This window comes from Artibeus jamaicensis, unplaced genomic scaffold (assembly GCF_021234435.1).
Source record: "Artibeus jamaicensis isolate MK-2021 breed Jamaican fruit bat unplaced genomic scaffold, CSHL_Jam_final contig_471, whole genome shotgun sequence".
NCBI lineage: Eukaryota > Metazoa > Chordata > Mammalia > Chiroptera > Phyllostomidae > Artibeus > Artibeus jamaicensis.
In genome coordinates, this window is record NW_026521850.1 from 2544550 (window position 1) to 2558022 (window position 13473).

Sequence of the window (13473 nt, forward strand, 5' to 3'; positions counted from 1 at the left end):
GCAGCCTGCTGGGCGGACAGACCGCTGGGGGCGGAGGCGCTGGTGCCAAGGGGGCCTCCCTGAGCCACTCCGAGGATGGGCCTCCCCACCCAGGTGCTCGCTCAGGGGCAGGGGCACAGCGGACATGCTAGCTCTGTCCCAGCTCTAACCTACACTGGGCACTGACCAAGGGGGCAGGCGGCTCCCACCCTTTTCTCCCAGTGAGCTGAGCCTTACTGTGGCCACAGTGGATGGCCGCCCACCACCCACCACCCACCCTACTGCATCCGCCAGCCCCTCACCAGCCATCCACCCCCCGCCACCATGTGCCAGGGGCTGTGCAGTGACAACCGGACCCTGCAGCGATGTTGGACCGGGTACCCAGGGGCCTCTGGGAGTCGGGGAAGTGGAATGAACCCAGCAGAGTGGGATGAGTCAGTGTGAGCCCCCAGTTTTCCTCCCAAAACCGACTTGGCAGGACCTGCCCGCCCCACTGGGATGAAGACCCTGGTTCTCAGTGGAGGGCGAAAGGCCTCCTTCCCAGCTCCGCCCCGGGAGCCCAGGGGCCGGGCCCCCCTCCAGGGAAGAGCGCGCCCTGAGGAGCCGGCCGCAGAGGCGGCCCCCAGGTGACAGCGATGACCAGGCCACACGCCCTGACCGAGGGCCCTCGGCACCAGCGCTCACCCCTCCTGGAGGGCAGCGAGGGCCTCAGACATGGGAGAGAATGCTCTCCGTGTGAGCTCCAGACCAGCAGGGACTGAGCGGCCGAGGAGACCGTAAGAGGGAAAAAGGTGACCTGCCTCGCCCAGAGAAACGGCAGAGGGCCAGGCGTGTCCCCAGTAAGAACTGACGCCCGGACAGGAGGAAGTCCCGGCAATGGGGAGCATGACAGTGGACGTGAGGGACTCGGTGGAAGAGCTGAAGATAAAGCCAAGGAGACCCCCAGCAAGGGCGAAAGACGGAAGATCGGAGGGGACAGGAAACGCACAGGGCCATCCCCGAATCCCACGCCCGAATTTCAGGTTGTCCAGAGTGCCCGGGGACAGAGAGGCGACCTCCACAGACTTCATTCACGACAGGCTGGCCCTGCGTGGGCCCAGCTCAGTGCGCCCAGAACCGCGGAGGTGACCAGCGGAGCACACAGGGAGGGTCCACCCGCAACCAGGGAAGAGGCGGGCTTCCCGCCCGGATCCAGGTGGAAACTCGTTTCTGAACCACAGCTGTGGCAGCCGGGGGACGAGGCTGCAGGAGGGAAGGGGGCCTGAGGAGCACCTTCTATGGTGGGCGGGGGCGGCTACTCCGCCCACCTGCCCCTGGAAGTCTGGCAGCGTGTGCCCCGGGCAACGAAGGAGAGACGGAGGAGGAGGAGGAGGAGGAGCCGAGGGCCCGGGACGCCCAGGGGAGCCGGGCGGGAGGGCAGGGCCGGACCTGTGGCCTCTCTGTCTGCACCAGGCATCCATGGACAAGGGTGCCCTTTGCCCTGTGCAGAGCCGCTGGCCAGCGGGGACCCAGGATGTGGCTCCCTGGGGTGGGTACTGGGACAGGGACAGGAGTCCCGAGGGGATGTGACAGTGGCAGGGCCCCAGCAGAGGCCCGGCCCTACGGGTCACCCACCATCCGATGCCCAGCGCCGGGTCATCGAGCAGAACACGCACAATATATAGCAGGCAGGTGAGCAGCTTCAGGGAGAAGTTGAACAGCCGGATCCTCAGGCCTGCGGGGGGCCGAGTGGGGGTGTCAGGGTTCCTGGGCCACCTGGGGTCTCCAGCCAACAGCTCCCGGTGCCCTGGACACCCTGGGCGGGGCAGCCCCCGCAGGGCGTTCCCAAGCTGCTCCCTCCCCAACCCACGGGCTGGGATTCAGGGGCATGACCTCCACACCCCACCCTGCTCTCAAGGAAGGGTCTGACTACCCACGATCCCACTGGGAAGGCAGTGGACAGAGCCCGAACCGGAGGGGAGGGGAGGGCTATGCCGAGGGGCCAGGGAGTCCCCGGGGTGAGGGCAGAAGGGCAGGCAGGGCCACAGGAAGGAGGCCATGGCCCAACCAGTCTCCAGCAGGGCCCCACAGGGTCTGGTCCCACCTCCTGCTGGTGGAAGGTGGCACTGGCCACAGCCCCGCGCCTGCCTACAGAGCCCAGGCCTCCTCCCAGACAGAGCACAGCTGGACCCGCCCCCAGGGCAGCACCCCTCCCCCAAGGCCCTGCTCACTGGATCTTTGGTTTTTGATGAAGAACAGCTTGAGCCGCTCCTTGAAAGTGTTCTCGTTGACGTAGAACTCCACCTGGACCCTGGGGAGCAGGAGAGGGGCGTGGGGGCTCAGTCCCACAGGTTGGCGGGGGCCAGCCCACAGCGCCGACCCGGACTGGCTTATCCCAGCTGTAGGAGCCCAGGAGACAGACGGACAGACAGCAGCAGGGTCAGAGCCCCCACCTTGGATGTGAGGCCGTCAGCGTCCGAGGCACCTCCATGCCCGCAGCAGACCCGTCTGCCAGACCTTCCAAAAGCACCAGGCACACCTGGGTGCCCCCCAGGCTCCCTGAGGCCTGGACTCCTGGGCGCCCAGCCTCGGCGGCCACAGCTGCCCCAGGATTGTACACTCCCCATGTGGCCCTTGGCCCGGGGCTCCAAACCGGCCGTGTCATCTCTACAGGGTGTCCCAGAAGCCAGTGGTCTGTTGCTTTGTCTGATGGCCCCTGGTGGCCGTGCCTGAAGGCTCACTATCCCTGCAGGAGTGTTGGGGATGTGGCCCCCACCCCTCAGGCTGTCCTGCACACACTGGCCAACTCCCAGACACCTTGAACCCTGCCAGCCCCCCAGTGACCTGGGGCCAGACCCCAGGGGCCCCAGCAGGAGCCTGTCATGTGTGTGGGGGCAGCTCAGCATGGAGGGCCACCTGGTCTCACACTGTCTCCCTCCAGGGTCGGGGGAACACACAACCCTCCTGAGGGGCCAATGGCTTGGGGTGCTGGGTGGATGCCTCGGTCTGGGTTGGCACTGGCCACCCACCCCCCATGCGTGACCTCTTCTGTCCCAGGCTGCATCTGGGGGGACGGTCTTAGGAATTCCATAAGGCCATTCGTGGGTGTCACTGAGGGCCAGATGTCCCACAAAACAGGCACTGGCAACCTTGGGGTTTAGGGTGAGGCGGGTCTGAAAGACCCTGCCCTGGGCCTCAGCTGACCCAGCACTGGGCCATTCGGGGGTGCTGTGGGGGTGCGGTCGGCTGGCCAGCCCATCCATCACACTCAGGATGCAGGTGCGGAGGGACCGAGCGCTCCCAGGGCCCAGCCAGGCTGCCCGGAGGGACCCTGGAGGCCAAGCCGGGGCCGCTGTGTCCTCTGCTGGTCCAGGGCTCAAGAAGGGCCTGGGAGGACATGGGGTGGCCCTTCCCCATGCTCAGGCCCTAGGCAGACTCGGTCGGCTCCTCCTGCCTTTGCTAGACCCTCCCAGTCCTTCCCCAGGTGCCCCCAGCCCCCCATTGGAACCTCGCACCCCGCCTGTGCCACATCAGTGGCAGGCCCGATCAGGGCAGGGCTGCTGAGCCGGGACTGGGCAGGCCCAGATGGGTTTGCTCTCAGACCCCCTGGCTCCTCCCCATGCCCAGAACTGGAACCCCGAGTTCCCCCAAGCAGGGCAAGTGCTGGCCAACCCTTGGCCCCTCACCCGGGGGCTGCAGACCCCCGTCCGGGTGGCACCCAGGCCTCAGCAGCAGTGCCTGCCTGTGGAGGGAGGTGCTCCCCACGCGGGAGGAGAGAAGGGAGAGGCTGCGGGTGCGGACCGGGCCGGGAGGTCGAGCCTACAGGGCCAGCGACGGGCACGAAGCCGCCTCCTTTCAATATTTCATGAGCTGTGGCTGCCTACTTCCTGCAGCGGCACCACAGCGGGTGGGTTACAGACCGCCCTTCCCCGGAAGCAGGCCTACGGCCAAGGGATCACACAGGCCAGTTCCGGCCAGTGCTGGCAGGCCCGCTGCCCCAGAGAAGCCCCCTCGGGAGCTGCCAGACCCCAGTCCTGCCTCACCGCCCAGACTGGCCTGGCCGAGGGCGGGCTCTTGGCTCAGCGGTGTTGGCCTCGGGTCACAAGGCCAGATGGGGCATCCCGCCACCTGAGTCTCAGCCTCCTCGCCTGGGGACAGGCAGTGACAGGGACAGACCTTCCCCATGTGGTGGTGGTGGTGGGGTCAGGCCGCAGGTGCTATGACTGGAGAAGGTCCCTCTCTCCTCCCCTGTGGGGTCCGGCTCGCTGTTCGATTTCGGGTGGAGGGTTAGATGAGAGACCACACGGGCGCTTGGCTGGCGCCCACACCCCTTCCACTCCGATGGTGCCGGCAATCAGGGCCACCCTGTCCATGTGTCCCGACACTGGCCGGCACCCATCACCCCCGTCACCCCGAAAAGATGGCCCCAGAGTCATAAACCCACACATGGGGCTAAGGAACACATGCAGCTGACGCCCACCATGGGCTGTGGGCAGAGGAGTGACCCTCTGCGGGGACCCTCTCCCCTCGGTGGTCCAGTGGTGACTTGAGGACCCGTGGGGGAGCTGGTGACCAAGCTCACAGAGAGCTGCTCTCAGGAGCCACGGAGCCCGAGCCCAGAGAAGCCCCAGGGCAGCGGCCCTGGAGCTGGACTCGGAGTGGCCTGCGAATCGGCGGGGGCTTCGGGTGGGGGTGGAGCTGAGCCGGCCCATTCCCAGGTGTCTGCTCTCTCTCACTCATTTACTCTCTCGTGCATTCACTCAGCAGGAGATGGGGGTGGGGGGGGGGGGCGCTGGGTACGCTGGAGGGGCTGCTGTTGCCTGCTGCCCACAGCCGGGGTACGGGAAGGTGGACAGCAGGTGCACCACCCACAGGCCTGGTCTTGGGGCCGGAGGCCGCAGGGAGCCTGGCCTCATGGGCCCTGTCCCAGGACAGTCCTCGGCCCTGGCGTCTCCTGTTCTCTGAGACGAGCAGCTCTCTGGCTGGTGAGGACAGGCCTGGGGCTGGGCAGACTGGGGAGCCACCTCCCTGAGCCCTGCCACAGGTGGGGCCCTGCAGAGGGCTCCGGCCAGCCCATCCCTACAAGCACGAGCGGCTCACCCACGGGGCCTGGGCTTCCTGCCTGTTCAGAGGCCCAGGGGTCAGCTCTTACGCAGGCCCACACAGCTCGAGTCCGGGCAGGTAGGCTGCCCACCTGTGTCTAGGACCTTGCCCGCACCGGGGGGACCTGAGGAGGCCCCCTTCTGCACCCACCCCCCACCGGGACGGGACCTGCAGCTCTCCCACCCACAGGCCGGGGGCAGGCCGTCCACAGGGACTCCTGGCAGGGGCTGCGGCACAGAAGGCCTGTGCCGGTGGTAAGCTCCAAACACAGGCCAGGCAGCGGGCACATGGTGAGGGCGCCCCCCCAGCAGGCCACAGCAGTGAGCACTCACGGGGGGCCGAGGTCAGACCGCCTCCCTCCCTGGGCCTGTCCCTGCAGCAGCACAGCAGCGGGGCCACTGGCAGGTGCTGGGAGCTCTGCCCACCGGGCCGTGGGGCCCGCGGGTGAGAGGTGGCAGGGCCCAGGCCCAGCCACCAACCCAGGCCAGCTATTCTGAAACTGGGCAGAGCCTGTGATCAGCCCAGGGGGACAAGGACAGACTCGTGGAGTGATCTGCCCACCCCGCACAGCCCGAGTCCTACAGGTGGGTGGCAGAGCTGGTGCTGGGGGCCCAGAGGGCGGGGGGACCTGTGGGGTGGGGGGCACTGAGGCCAGTGGGGGGCATGAAGGCTGCTTCACCTGACCACACTCAGCCCAAGCCTGCAGGCTTTCCTGTGAGGGGCTGGGGGGTGTCAGCAGAGACCCCTGCTTGGGACCTTCCTCTTTCCCCGTGTCCCCCCAGGACCTCCACAGTGTGGGGGGTCTGGGTCCATCTCGAAGGGTAGGTGAGTGGAAAGGGCATAGTGAGATTGTTCCCCAGCCCTGGCCAATGGCCACGGGACACCTCCCTCAGCCACTCAGCTCCAGGGTAGCCCCCCTGCCCCCCGCCACAGACAACCGCCCCCACCATGGGTCACCCTCCTCAGCACCTGGGAGGCCAAGGATGGAGGGCTCAAGGGGGCTGGGCAGGGCGGCCGAGACTTCTCAGAACAAAAGACAGCCCTGGCCTGGGGCCTGTGGACACGGTCGGAGCAGGTCCTTGTTCAGGCACCCTGGGCTGGGGAGCCTCCGCGGCTCCGTGGGCCTTGGAACCACTGCTCTACCTGTGACCAGAGGGGACAACAGGGACCCAAGTCTGGCCCCTCGGGCAGCTGCAGACCCTCCATTTCCTGCCCCACTAACCAACCCACTGCTGGGGAGGCTCTGACCCACTGCCGGGAGGTGCCTTTCCCGTCAGCCACTATGCCCCACGGCATGGGGACTGGGCTGGACAGACCTGGGCTCAGGGTGTGGCCCAGCCTCCGAGTCCCCAGCTGCAGGGAGGCCCGTGGTGGCGGCTGGAGGCACTGGTGCCGCTAACTGGTGAAACTAACAATCAGGCCCCACTTGGTGGCCACAGTGAACGCCAAACTCGGGGACCTGGCTGCTCCGAGAGGCTCCGGTCCCCCAGGCTGACGCCTGCCCTGGGCGTGACCTGGCACCAAAATTAGGAAAACCCGGGGGCGGGGCAGCATGGGGCTGCCCCGCCTACACTCAAGGGCCTGGACCTGCACCACCTGCCCAGGAGGGCAGAGGCTGGGGGTCCCAGAAGTCATCCGCCTGCCTGTCCCCACATAGGCCCCAGGGTGCAGGCCGGTCCCCGCCCATGGCCACTACTAATGGGGGGCCTGGGGCACCTGCCTTGGGTCAACCCCATCTCCTACTCCTGGGCTGCTCCCCAGGGGACCACCTGCCTGAGTCCCCACCCCTCACAGCCAGCAACACCGGCAGAGGTGCTGGCGGGCCACACCCTGCCCTTGCCAGCTGCAGGGGTCCCAGTGGGGCCCCCACCAGGGCCTCCGTGGGCCTGAGCTGCCCTCCTCCCAGAGGGCTGGTGGGAGGACACTCGTCTGTCCCCGCTGCAGATCCCTCCCCTGCAGGACACTTACTGAGACAGGGAAGAGTCCAGGCTGAAATCTTCCACAGGAGGCCTGGGGGCAGACACCGAGTGGACGGGTCAACGTGAAAGACGGACAGATGGACAGAGGGCCGGACTCCTGGGCCCCGCAAGGGCTCAGACAAGCAGGCTCTGGGCGGTGGGGGTGCCCACGCGCACAGCCCAGAGAGAAGCAGCAGCGCACCGGGGCCCAGCACATGCACCCCTGCCAGGCCGACGGGGTCAGGGACGCCGAGATGACCCACCTCCAGCCAAGTGAGCAGGTGTGAGCAGGTGTGAGCAGGCACCGACCAGCAGGTCTGGCCATGCTCTGCACCCGCCCCCTCAGCCTGCCCAGGCACCGAGGGGCCCCAGTGATCAGGAAAGCGCACCATTTCCCCCACTCCACACCCAGGGAGCTGACGGTAGCCAGGGCAGTCCCGGAGAGGGCCCCCCCAACCAGATGCCACAACAGGGCTCAGGGCTGCCTGGCCTGGCCGGGGCTCCTCTCCTCAAGCCTGAAGACTCCCCTACTCCCCTGCCCCGAGGAACAGGCCGAGGCCGAAAGTCGACTCCAGCGTGGCCTGCGGGAGGCTGGTGGGAGCCCGGGGTGGGGGCTGGGCAGGGTCTGCTCTTCCCCAGGACTCCAGGGCCCTCTCAGCATCCTCAAAGCTACCACTTCCCAGAAGCGGAAACCAAGGCTCACAGAGGACCACTGCCTTCCTGAGGGGGCTGAAGCAAAGAGGAGGGGCCGGCCTGCCAGGAGGGGTCACAGGCGCATGCCCACCACAGAGCCCCCCAAATCCTGGTGCCTAGGTAGGTGAGGTCGTGGTGGGGTGCGGTGCAGGGCTCGGTGCAGGGCAGGGAGCCTGGCCACAGCCCGGGGTCCCTGGGAGCTTCTGGCCCATTCTGGGTGTCTGTCCAACTCAGGTTTCCTCTCACTGGCCCGGGCACTGCCCTGGCTCTGAGTTGGGGCGACAGCTGCACCAAAGGGTGTCAGGCGCCAGGCAGAGCCCCAGCCTGTGGCAGTGGGACCAGGGGCTCTCACCCAGGGTCGGTGAGGGGAGCTGGCAGGGGGGGAGACTCAGGGAGCGGAGCCTGTCCAGGTGAGGAATGTCCACCTGGTGGCGTGGGCGGGGTGAGGCGGTCCCAGCGCCATTTCTTGAACGCAGGATGGAGACGCTCTGGGGCTTTGTCTGCTGCCACTGAACTCTGACAGGCCTGAGGTCATGGCTCACGTGTGACGCTGAACACAGGGGTCCTGGAGAGGCCCTCGGCCCTATGCTCACGCGCACGAGGTCCCCGTTACCAGGTCTGGGTCCTGCCTCTGGGGCTTGTCCCCTGCTGTGCCTCTGGACCCCAAACTCATCCCCCCCGGCCACAACCCCCGGTGCCCAGACCCCAACTCCACACCCCAGCTCTTTCTGCACCCCCTTCTTCTCTCTGAGGCCACCACCATGCCTCCCAGCCTCCTCCAGGGGTCCCCTCCCACAATATATGAGGGAGCCCCTCACTTGGGGCCGAGCCCAGGCCCAGGAGAGCGGTGGAGAAAACGCTGTTCCTCTCCAGCCGCACAGCTCCTCCGGCACCGAGTCCTTCCTTCCAGGTCAGTGCACCTGGCATGGGGCCCCGGCAGGTGTGAGCTTGTGGGGCAGCCCACGGAGGAGCAAGACCACCAGCTCCAGGTTGTTGGGGACATGAAGGGGCCCGGCCCAGCCCTAGCCCACCCAGGTGCTCAGTACATGGCCCGCCGCCCCTGACCCCCCACCCCCACTGGCTCTTTGGCTCAAAAGCTCTCGGATGATGGTTTTTCTTACCCCTATGCTGGGCCATGCTTTCTAACCAGCCCCCTGCCCACCCCATACCGTGGGGCCCAGGCACTCCCAGCCCGGGGAGTCCAGGCTGGGAGGCAAGGAAGGACCGATGCTGGCCCCCAGCATCCAGGAGGCGGGGTGCCTCCCTGCAGCTCAGTTCCTCTGCTCACTGTCCCCTCGGTGGTGCTGAGGCCTGGAGGCTCTAGGCTGCTCTGAGGACCTTGGGCCCGATGAGCCGTGACTCTGGCTGGCTCCGGAAGACAGCGGGGCATGCGGGACAGGAGCAGCTGCAGGAGCTGTGGCTGCCAGCTCCTGTGACAGAGGGCACCCATCTCCCTACTTGGGTCACGCTGGAAGCCCCATCAGACCTGAGTTCCTAAAATGCAAACCCTGCAAGTCTCTTTCTGCTCAGGAACCTGTTGTGGCTCCCAACTGCTCCATCTACAACAGGCCTCCAGCCCCTGGGGAGAGCAGGCCGCAGGGCCCCAGGCGGCAGGAGGCTGTGGGCAGCTCTTGCCCCTCTGCTCTGTAAGAGGAGGCTGACCAGGGGCTGCGGGAGGACTGAGCAAGTGAGGCTGCCCAGGCAAAGGGCCAGGGGCATGGGGGAGGGCTTCCTGGAGGAGGTGGCCCTGCAGCTGCAGCTGCAGCTCCCACACTGCACTGCGGGCTCAGATGCAGCCGGGGCAGCACCTGCTATCCCTGCAGGAGCAGGGATAGTGCAGGAAGCCGAACCCTTAAGGGGCCAGGCTGGCTGTAACCAGAGCCTCTCGAGTCTCTGCCCCAGAGGGCCCAGGAAGAAGATGGAGAGGAGTCTGGTCCCCAAGGCCTATGAGAAGCACTCACTGTCCAGCCTTAGTCTCCTGGGCCAATGGGAACATGCTGGACACCAGCTCTCTTTCCACAGAGGGCTCGGAGGAGCAGGAAACAGGGTGCGAGGGTGGCCAGGTGGTAGGGGCAGGGGAGAGATGCCATCAGTCCTGCCATCTGCCTGGCCAAGAACCCGCCCAAGAGCCTGCCGGGCACAGGTGTCCGGGCCCACAGCAGGGCAGCCCTGGTCCCGGGCTCCGGGCACAGCAGAGGCGCCGGCTGCTGTGAGCGCCTCAGCCTGAGCCCCAGAGCCCTCATCTGCGCCATGAAGGTGCTGGTCCTGCCTGCCCGTCTTCACTCAAGTCGCCGGGCCTGGCCCAGTGGGCTCTCTCCAGAGGGACCTGGCTCCCTGCACCCTGGCTGAGTGGGGAGCCTGAGCCCTGGCCCAGCTCCAGTCTGCTGGGCAGGCTTCCGCCAGCCTCCTGGCCTCACTGGGCCACCTCTGAGTGGGGACACAGATACCGGCCCTGCCTCTTCCGTTCAGCTTCTGTGGGACCCTGTGAGTGTGGTCTCCAGGGGGACGCCGCTCCTGCCGGGGTCACTGAGCCACCGGGACCAGCGCCCAGGTCCGGCTTCACTTCTCCCCTCCTGCCTTACTGCCTGGCCCACTGCGCTAGCCCCTAAGAGCAGGTGAAAGCGAGACCCACAAGGTCCCCAAGGCAGGCTGGAGACACACTGGGGGAACAGAGAGCGTAAGTGGGGGATCCAGGGAAAACTCGGCTGTCCGCCCCCGCCCGTTCCCCAGGCTGCAGGCGACGTGCAGTCCAGCGGAGCGCGTGCAAGATGAAAGCGGCAGCGATGCAAAGCCCCTCCCAGCGGCGGTTGTGGTGGCGCGCGGGGTCCCAGGCCCGCGCCCCTACCTCTGGCCCACGTCGCTGCCCACGGAGCCCCCGCCACGGGCCGGCAGCAGCGGGCTGAGCCCGTGCGGCTCCTCAGGGGCCGAGGCCCCGGCCAGGGGGGCGCCCCCGGGGCCAGCCTTGCCCTCGGACGGCGAGCGCGGCAGCTTGGCCCGAGCCATCCTGCGGGAGCGCACGGCGGCGGCGGCGGCGGCAGCAGGAGGCGGGAGCTACCATTGCAGCACCACCCCGCGCCCTCCCCGCGCCGCTGCCGCAGTGGAACTGCCCGGGGTGGGGGGTGCTGGAAAGCTGGGGGAGGCGCCCCCTTTGCAGGGAGGGGGGCCCGGGGGCGACCTGGAAGGCCCAGGCTCATTACCCTGCTCCACCCCAGGAGGCCCGGTGCGCCAAGGACGCCCCTGCAGGAGGGGGTCTCAGCGCCCTGCCGCTGCCAGGGGCCGCCCTATAACGGAAGTAGTAGCAATAATCCCGACACTCAGGGCGCTGGAGGGGAGGGAGGGAGAGTGATGCGGTGACAGCTGGTGACTCTTGGCCACTCACCTCCGCAGGCAGGACTGCTGGAGAGGGGAGAGAGCCCTTGGGGCCGAGCCACATGCCCAACTTACAGCCGCCTGTGGGTCCTGGGGACTCAGGTGGTGCCCAGGGTGGCTGCCCAGAGCCCTGCTCACTGCCCAGCCCCGACCAGGCTGGGTGGGTCCACCCCTCCTACCCAGTGGGACACTGCTGTCCGTGGGCCCTCACCCCCGACAGACACTCAGGGTCCCACCTTCCCTCCATTTTCTACCCTCAAAGCTGCGAGGGAGTCCATGGGAGCAGTCACTTGTCCGTGTCCGTCCAGAACCCAGGCTCGGTGTCAGCGTGAGGTCCCAGCCTCCGACCCTGCTTTGAGGATGTGGGGTGCCCTGCGGGACGCACCCTGACCAGCTCACTGCACCCAAACTCCAGCCCACAGTGCAGATTTCTGTTTGTTTTGCAAAATGGGGAAACTGAGGCCCTGCTGCCTGAGAGAGATAGCTGCCCCAGGAGCTGGAGACAGGAAGGGGAGGAATAAGGACTCCAGCCGCGCGCAGAAGCCTCGGCTCTGCTGCCTGGTTCCTTCCATTTCCCAGATGAGGCCCGAGGCCAGGGAGGTGAGGGGATGCACCCAGGGAGCAGCCGGCGGGTGCGAGCAGCCGAGGAGCAGACTCGGGGTGCCCGCCCCGGAGCCCAGCCGGTTGGGGGAGCTCCCCAGCAGCAGCCCTCCTGACCCCAGACAGCTAAGCGGAGGCTGCAGCCGACAGTTTCTTCACCTGACCTGTGACCCTGCCCGCCACCCCACCGGGGACTGGGGCTTGTGGAGGGTTGTGGGAGGAGGGCGGCCCCCTGCCCAGCCCCTGCCCAGACGTGGCTGAGTAAGGAACGTGGTCGTGGATGCCACTGGTGGTCTCAGCAAATGCAAACCTGTGCACCTCCCCGCCTGGGGCTCATGTCCGTTCCTGCCCTAGAGGGAGGAGGTGTTCGCATGGGCTGGGCCCCTGCCTGCCCCTGGGGAGAGGGGCCTAGCACATGTTGCCCTTCGCTCTTTGCCCTTTGCTCCTCGCCCTTCCAGTGGGAAGAGGTGGCGTGGCGGCTGAAGAGACAGAGAGCGGAAAGTGCCGGGACACGCCCTGTGGTGAGCTCAAAACACTGGGCCGGCGGGGCTGCAGCTGCAGGCTGCGCCCTGCATGGCCGGGTTGGGGGAGGGGGCACTGCCCGCCGCCTGCGCGGCTGTCAACACCCAGGAGAAGGGCTGGGTGGCAGGGGTGCTCGCCGTGCAGCCCGGGAGGTGCAGGAAGCTGTGAGAGGCTCCCCAGGTGCACCAAGAGGGCAAGGGCAGTGGGCTGCAGCCAGCCTGGGGTGCCCAGGCAGGACACCCTGAGCACGTGAGAGCACAGGGGCCCGCGGGTCCCCACCAGGCTCAGGAAGGCCCAGCGTCCAGCCTGTCCACCACGAGGGTGGTGTCTTTCCCGACCCTGGTTTGAGAGAGTGCTGTCCGTCCTCAGGTACCGATGGCGTCCGAGGTCCACCGTGACAGTCCGGTCACAAAGTAGGCCGTCCCACGCTTCGTGGGGAGGGCTCTCACGAATGCTGTGGGTGACGCGAGTGGAGGGAGGAGCAGCGGGCACCTGCCAGCGCAGGCTGCGCGGGGCGGAGCTGTTCAGGGGAGGAGAGGCAGCCCCCCAGCAGGGACAGAGGCCGTGGCGTCTGGTGATGGGCCACCGTGAAGCTGGTCCTGCAGGGCCCCGGGTGACGCAGCACTCCTCCCACCGCAACCTGCAGCTCCAAGGCCGCGCTCAGGGCGGGGCAGGTAGAAAGCACCTCCGGCCCCCCTGTCAGCAGTGCGGCCTCAGTCCCTGCGCCAGCCGGGCGGGCCGGGGGAGGGGTCTGCTCGGAGTGGGACTGCCAACACCCTGCTGAGGAGGGGAGGGTGGAGGGGGCGGGGAGGGGCCGGGGTGAGGAGGTGGGTGGGCAGTGACAACCTCAAATTGAGATGCAGACAGGAAGGGGGGCCAGTGGGGGTGGGACACGTTCTCAAAGTGCCCGGCAGACTGGGAGTGGGAACAGAGTGTGACTCAGCCTCAGGAAGGAGCAAGGACTGACACCGGCTGCCACCCTGACGGCCCTGCAGGACGTCGTGCTGAGTGAAAGGACACCGGAGGACGTGTATCTATGGCCCCGCTCACACGCGGTCCCTGCAGGAAGCAGACCCACAGAGACAGGGAGTCCACGGTGGGGCCGGGGCTGGGGTGGGGTGGGAGTGGGGGTTTCCTGGGGACCGAGTGTCCGTGTGGGAAAACAGACAGTTCTGGAGAGGACGGTGGTGGCAGTATGACTGTCCCTGCTGCCGCTGAGCCGTGCGTGCCCGGAGGCGGGGTGGAGGGCCAGTGTTATGTGTACTTGTCC

General features: G+C 67.5%; 1 protein-coding gene across 4 annotated transcripts in view; it reads right to left on the bottom strand.

Annotated features, from left to right (window-relative positions):
- KCNT1 (potassium sodium-activated channel subfamily T member 1) overlaps positions 1-13473 on the bottom strand; it is a 49311-nt gene that overhangs the window by 18519 nt on the left and 17319 nt on the right. For all 4 annotated transcript variants that reach the window (XM_037127741.2, XM_037127740.2, XM_053667780.1 and 1 more), the window contains 2 exons: positions 2190-2269; positions 1594-1693 (listed from right to left, as the gene is read on the bottom strand). In XM_037127741.2, the coding sequence (XP_036983636.2) occupies positions 1594-1693; positions 2190-2269 (180 nt within the window). The remainder of the gene's footprint in view (positions 1-1593; positions 1694-2189; positions 2270-13473) is intronic.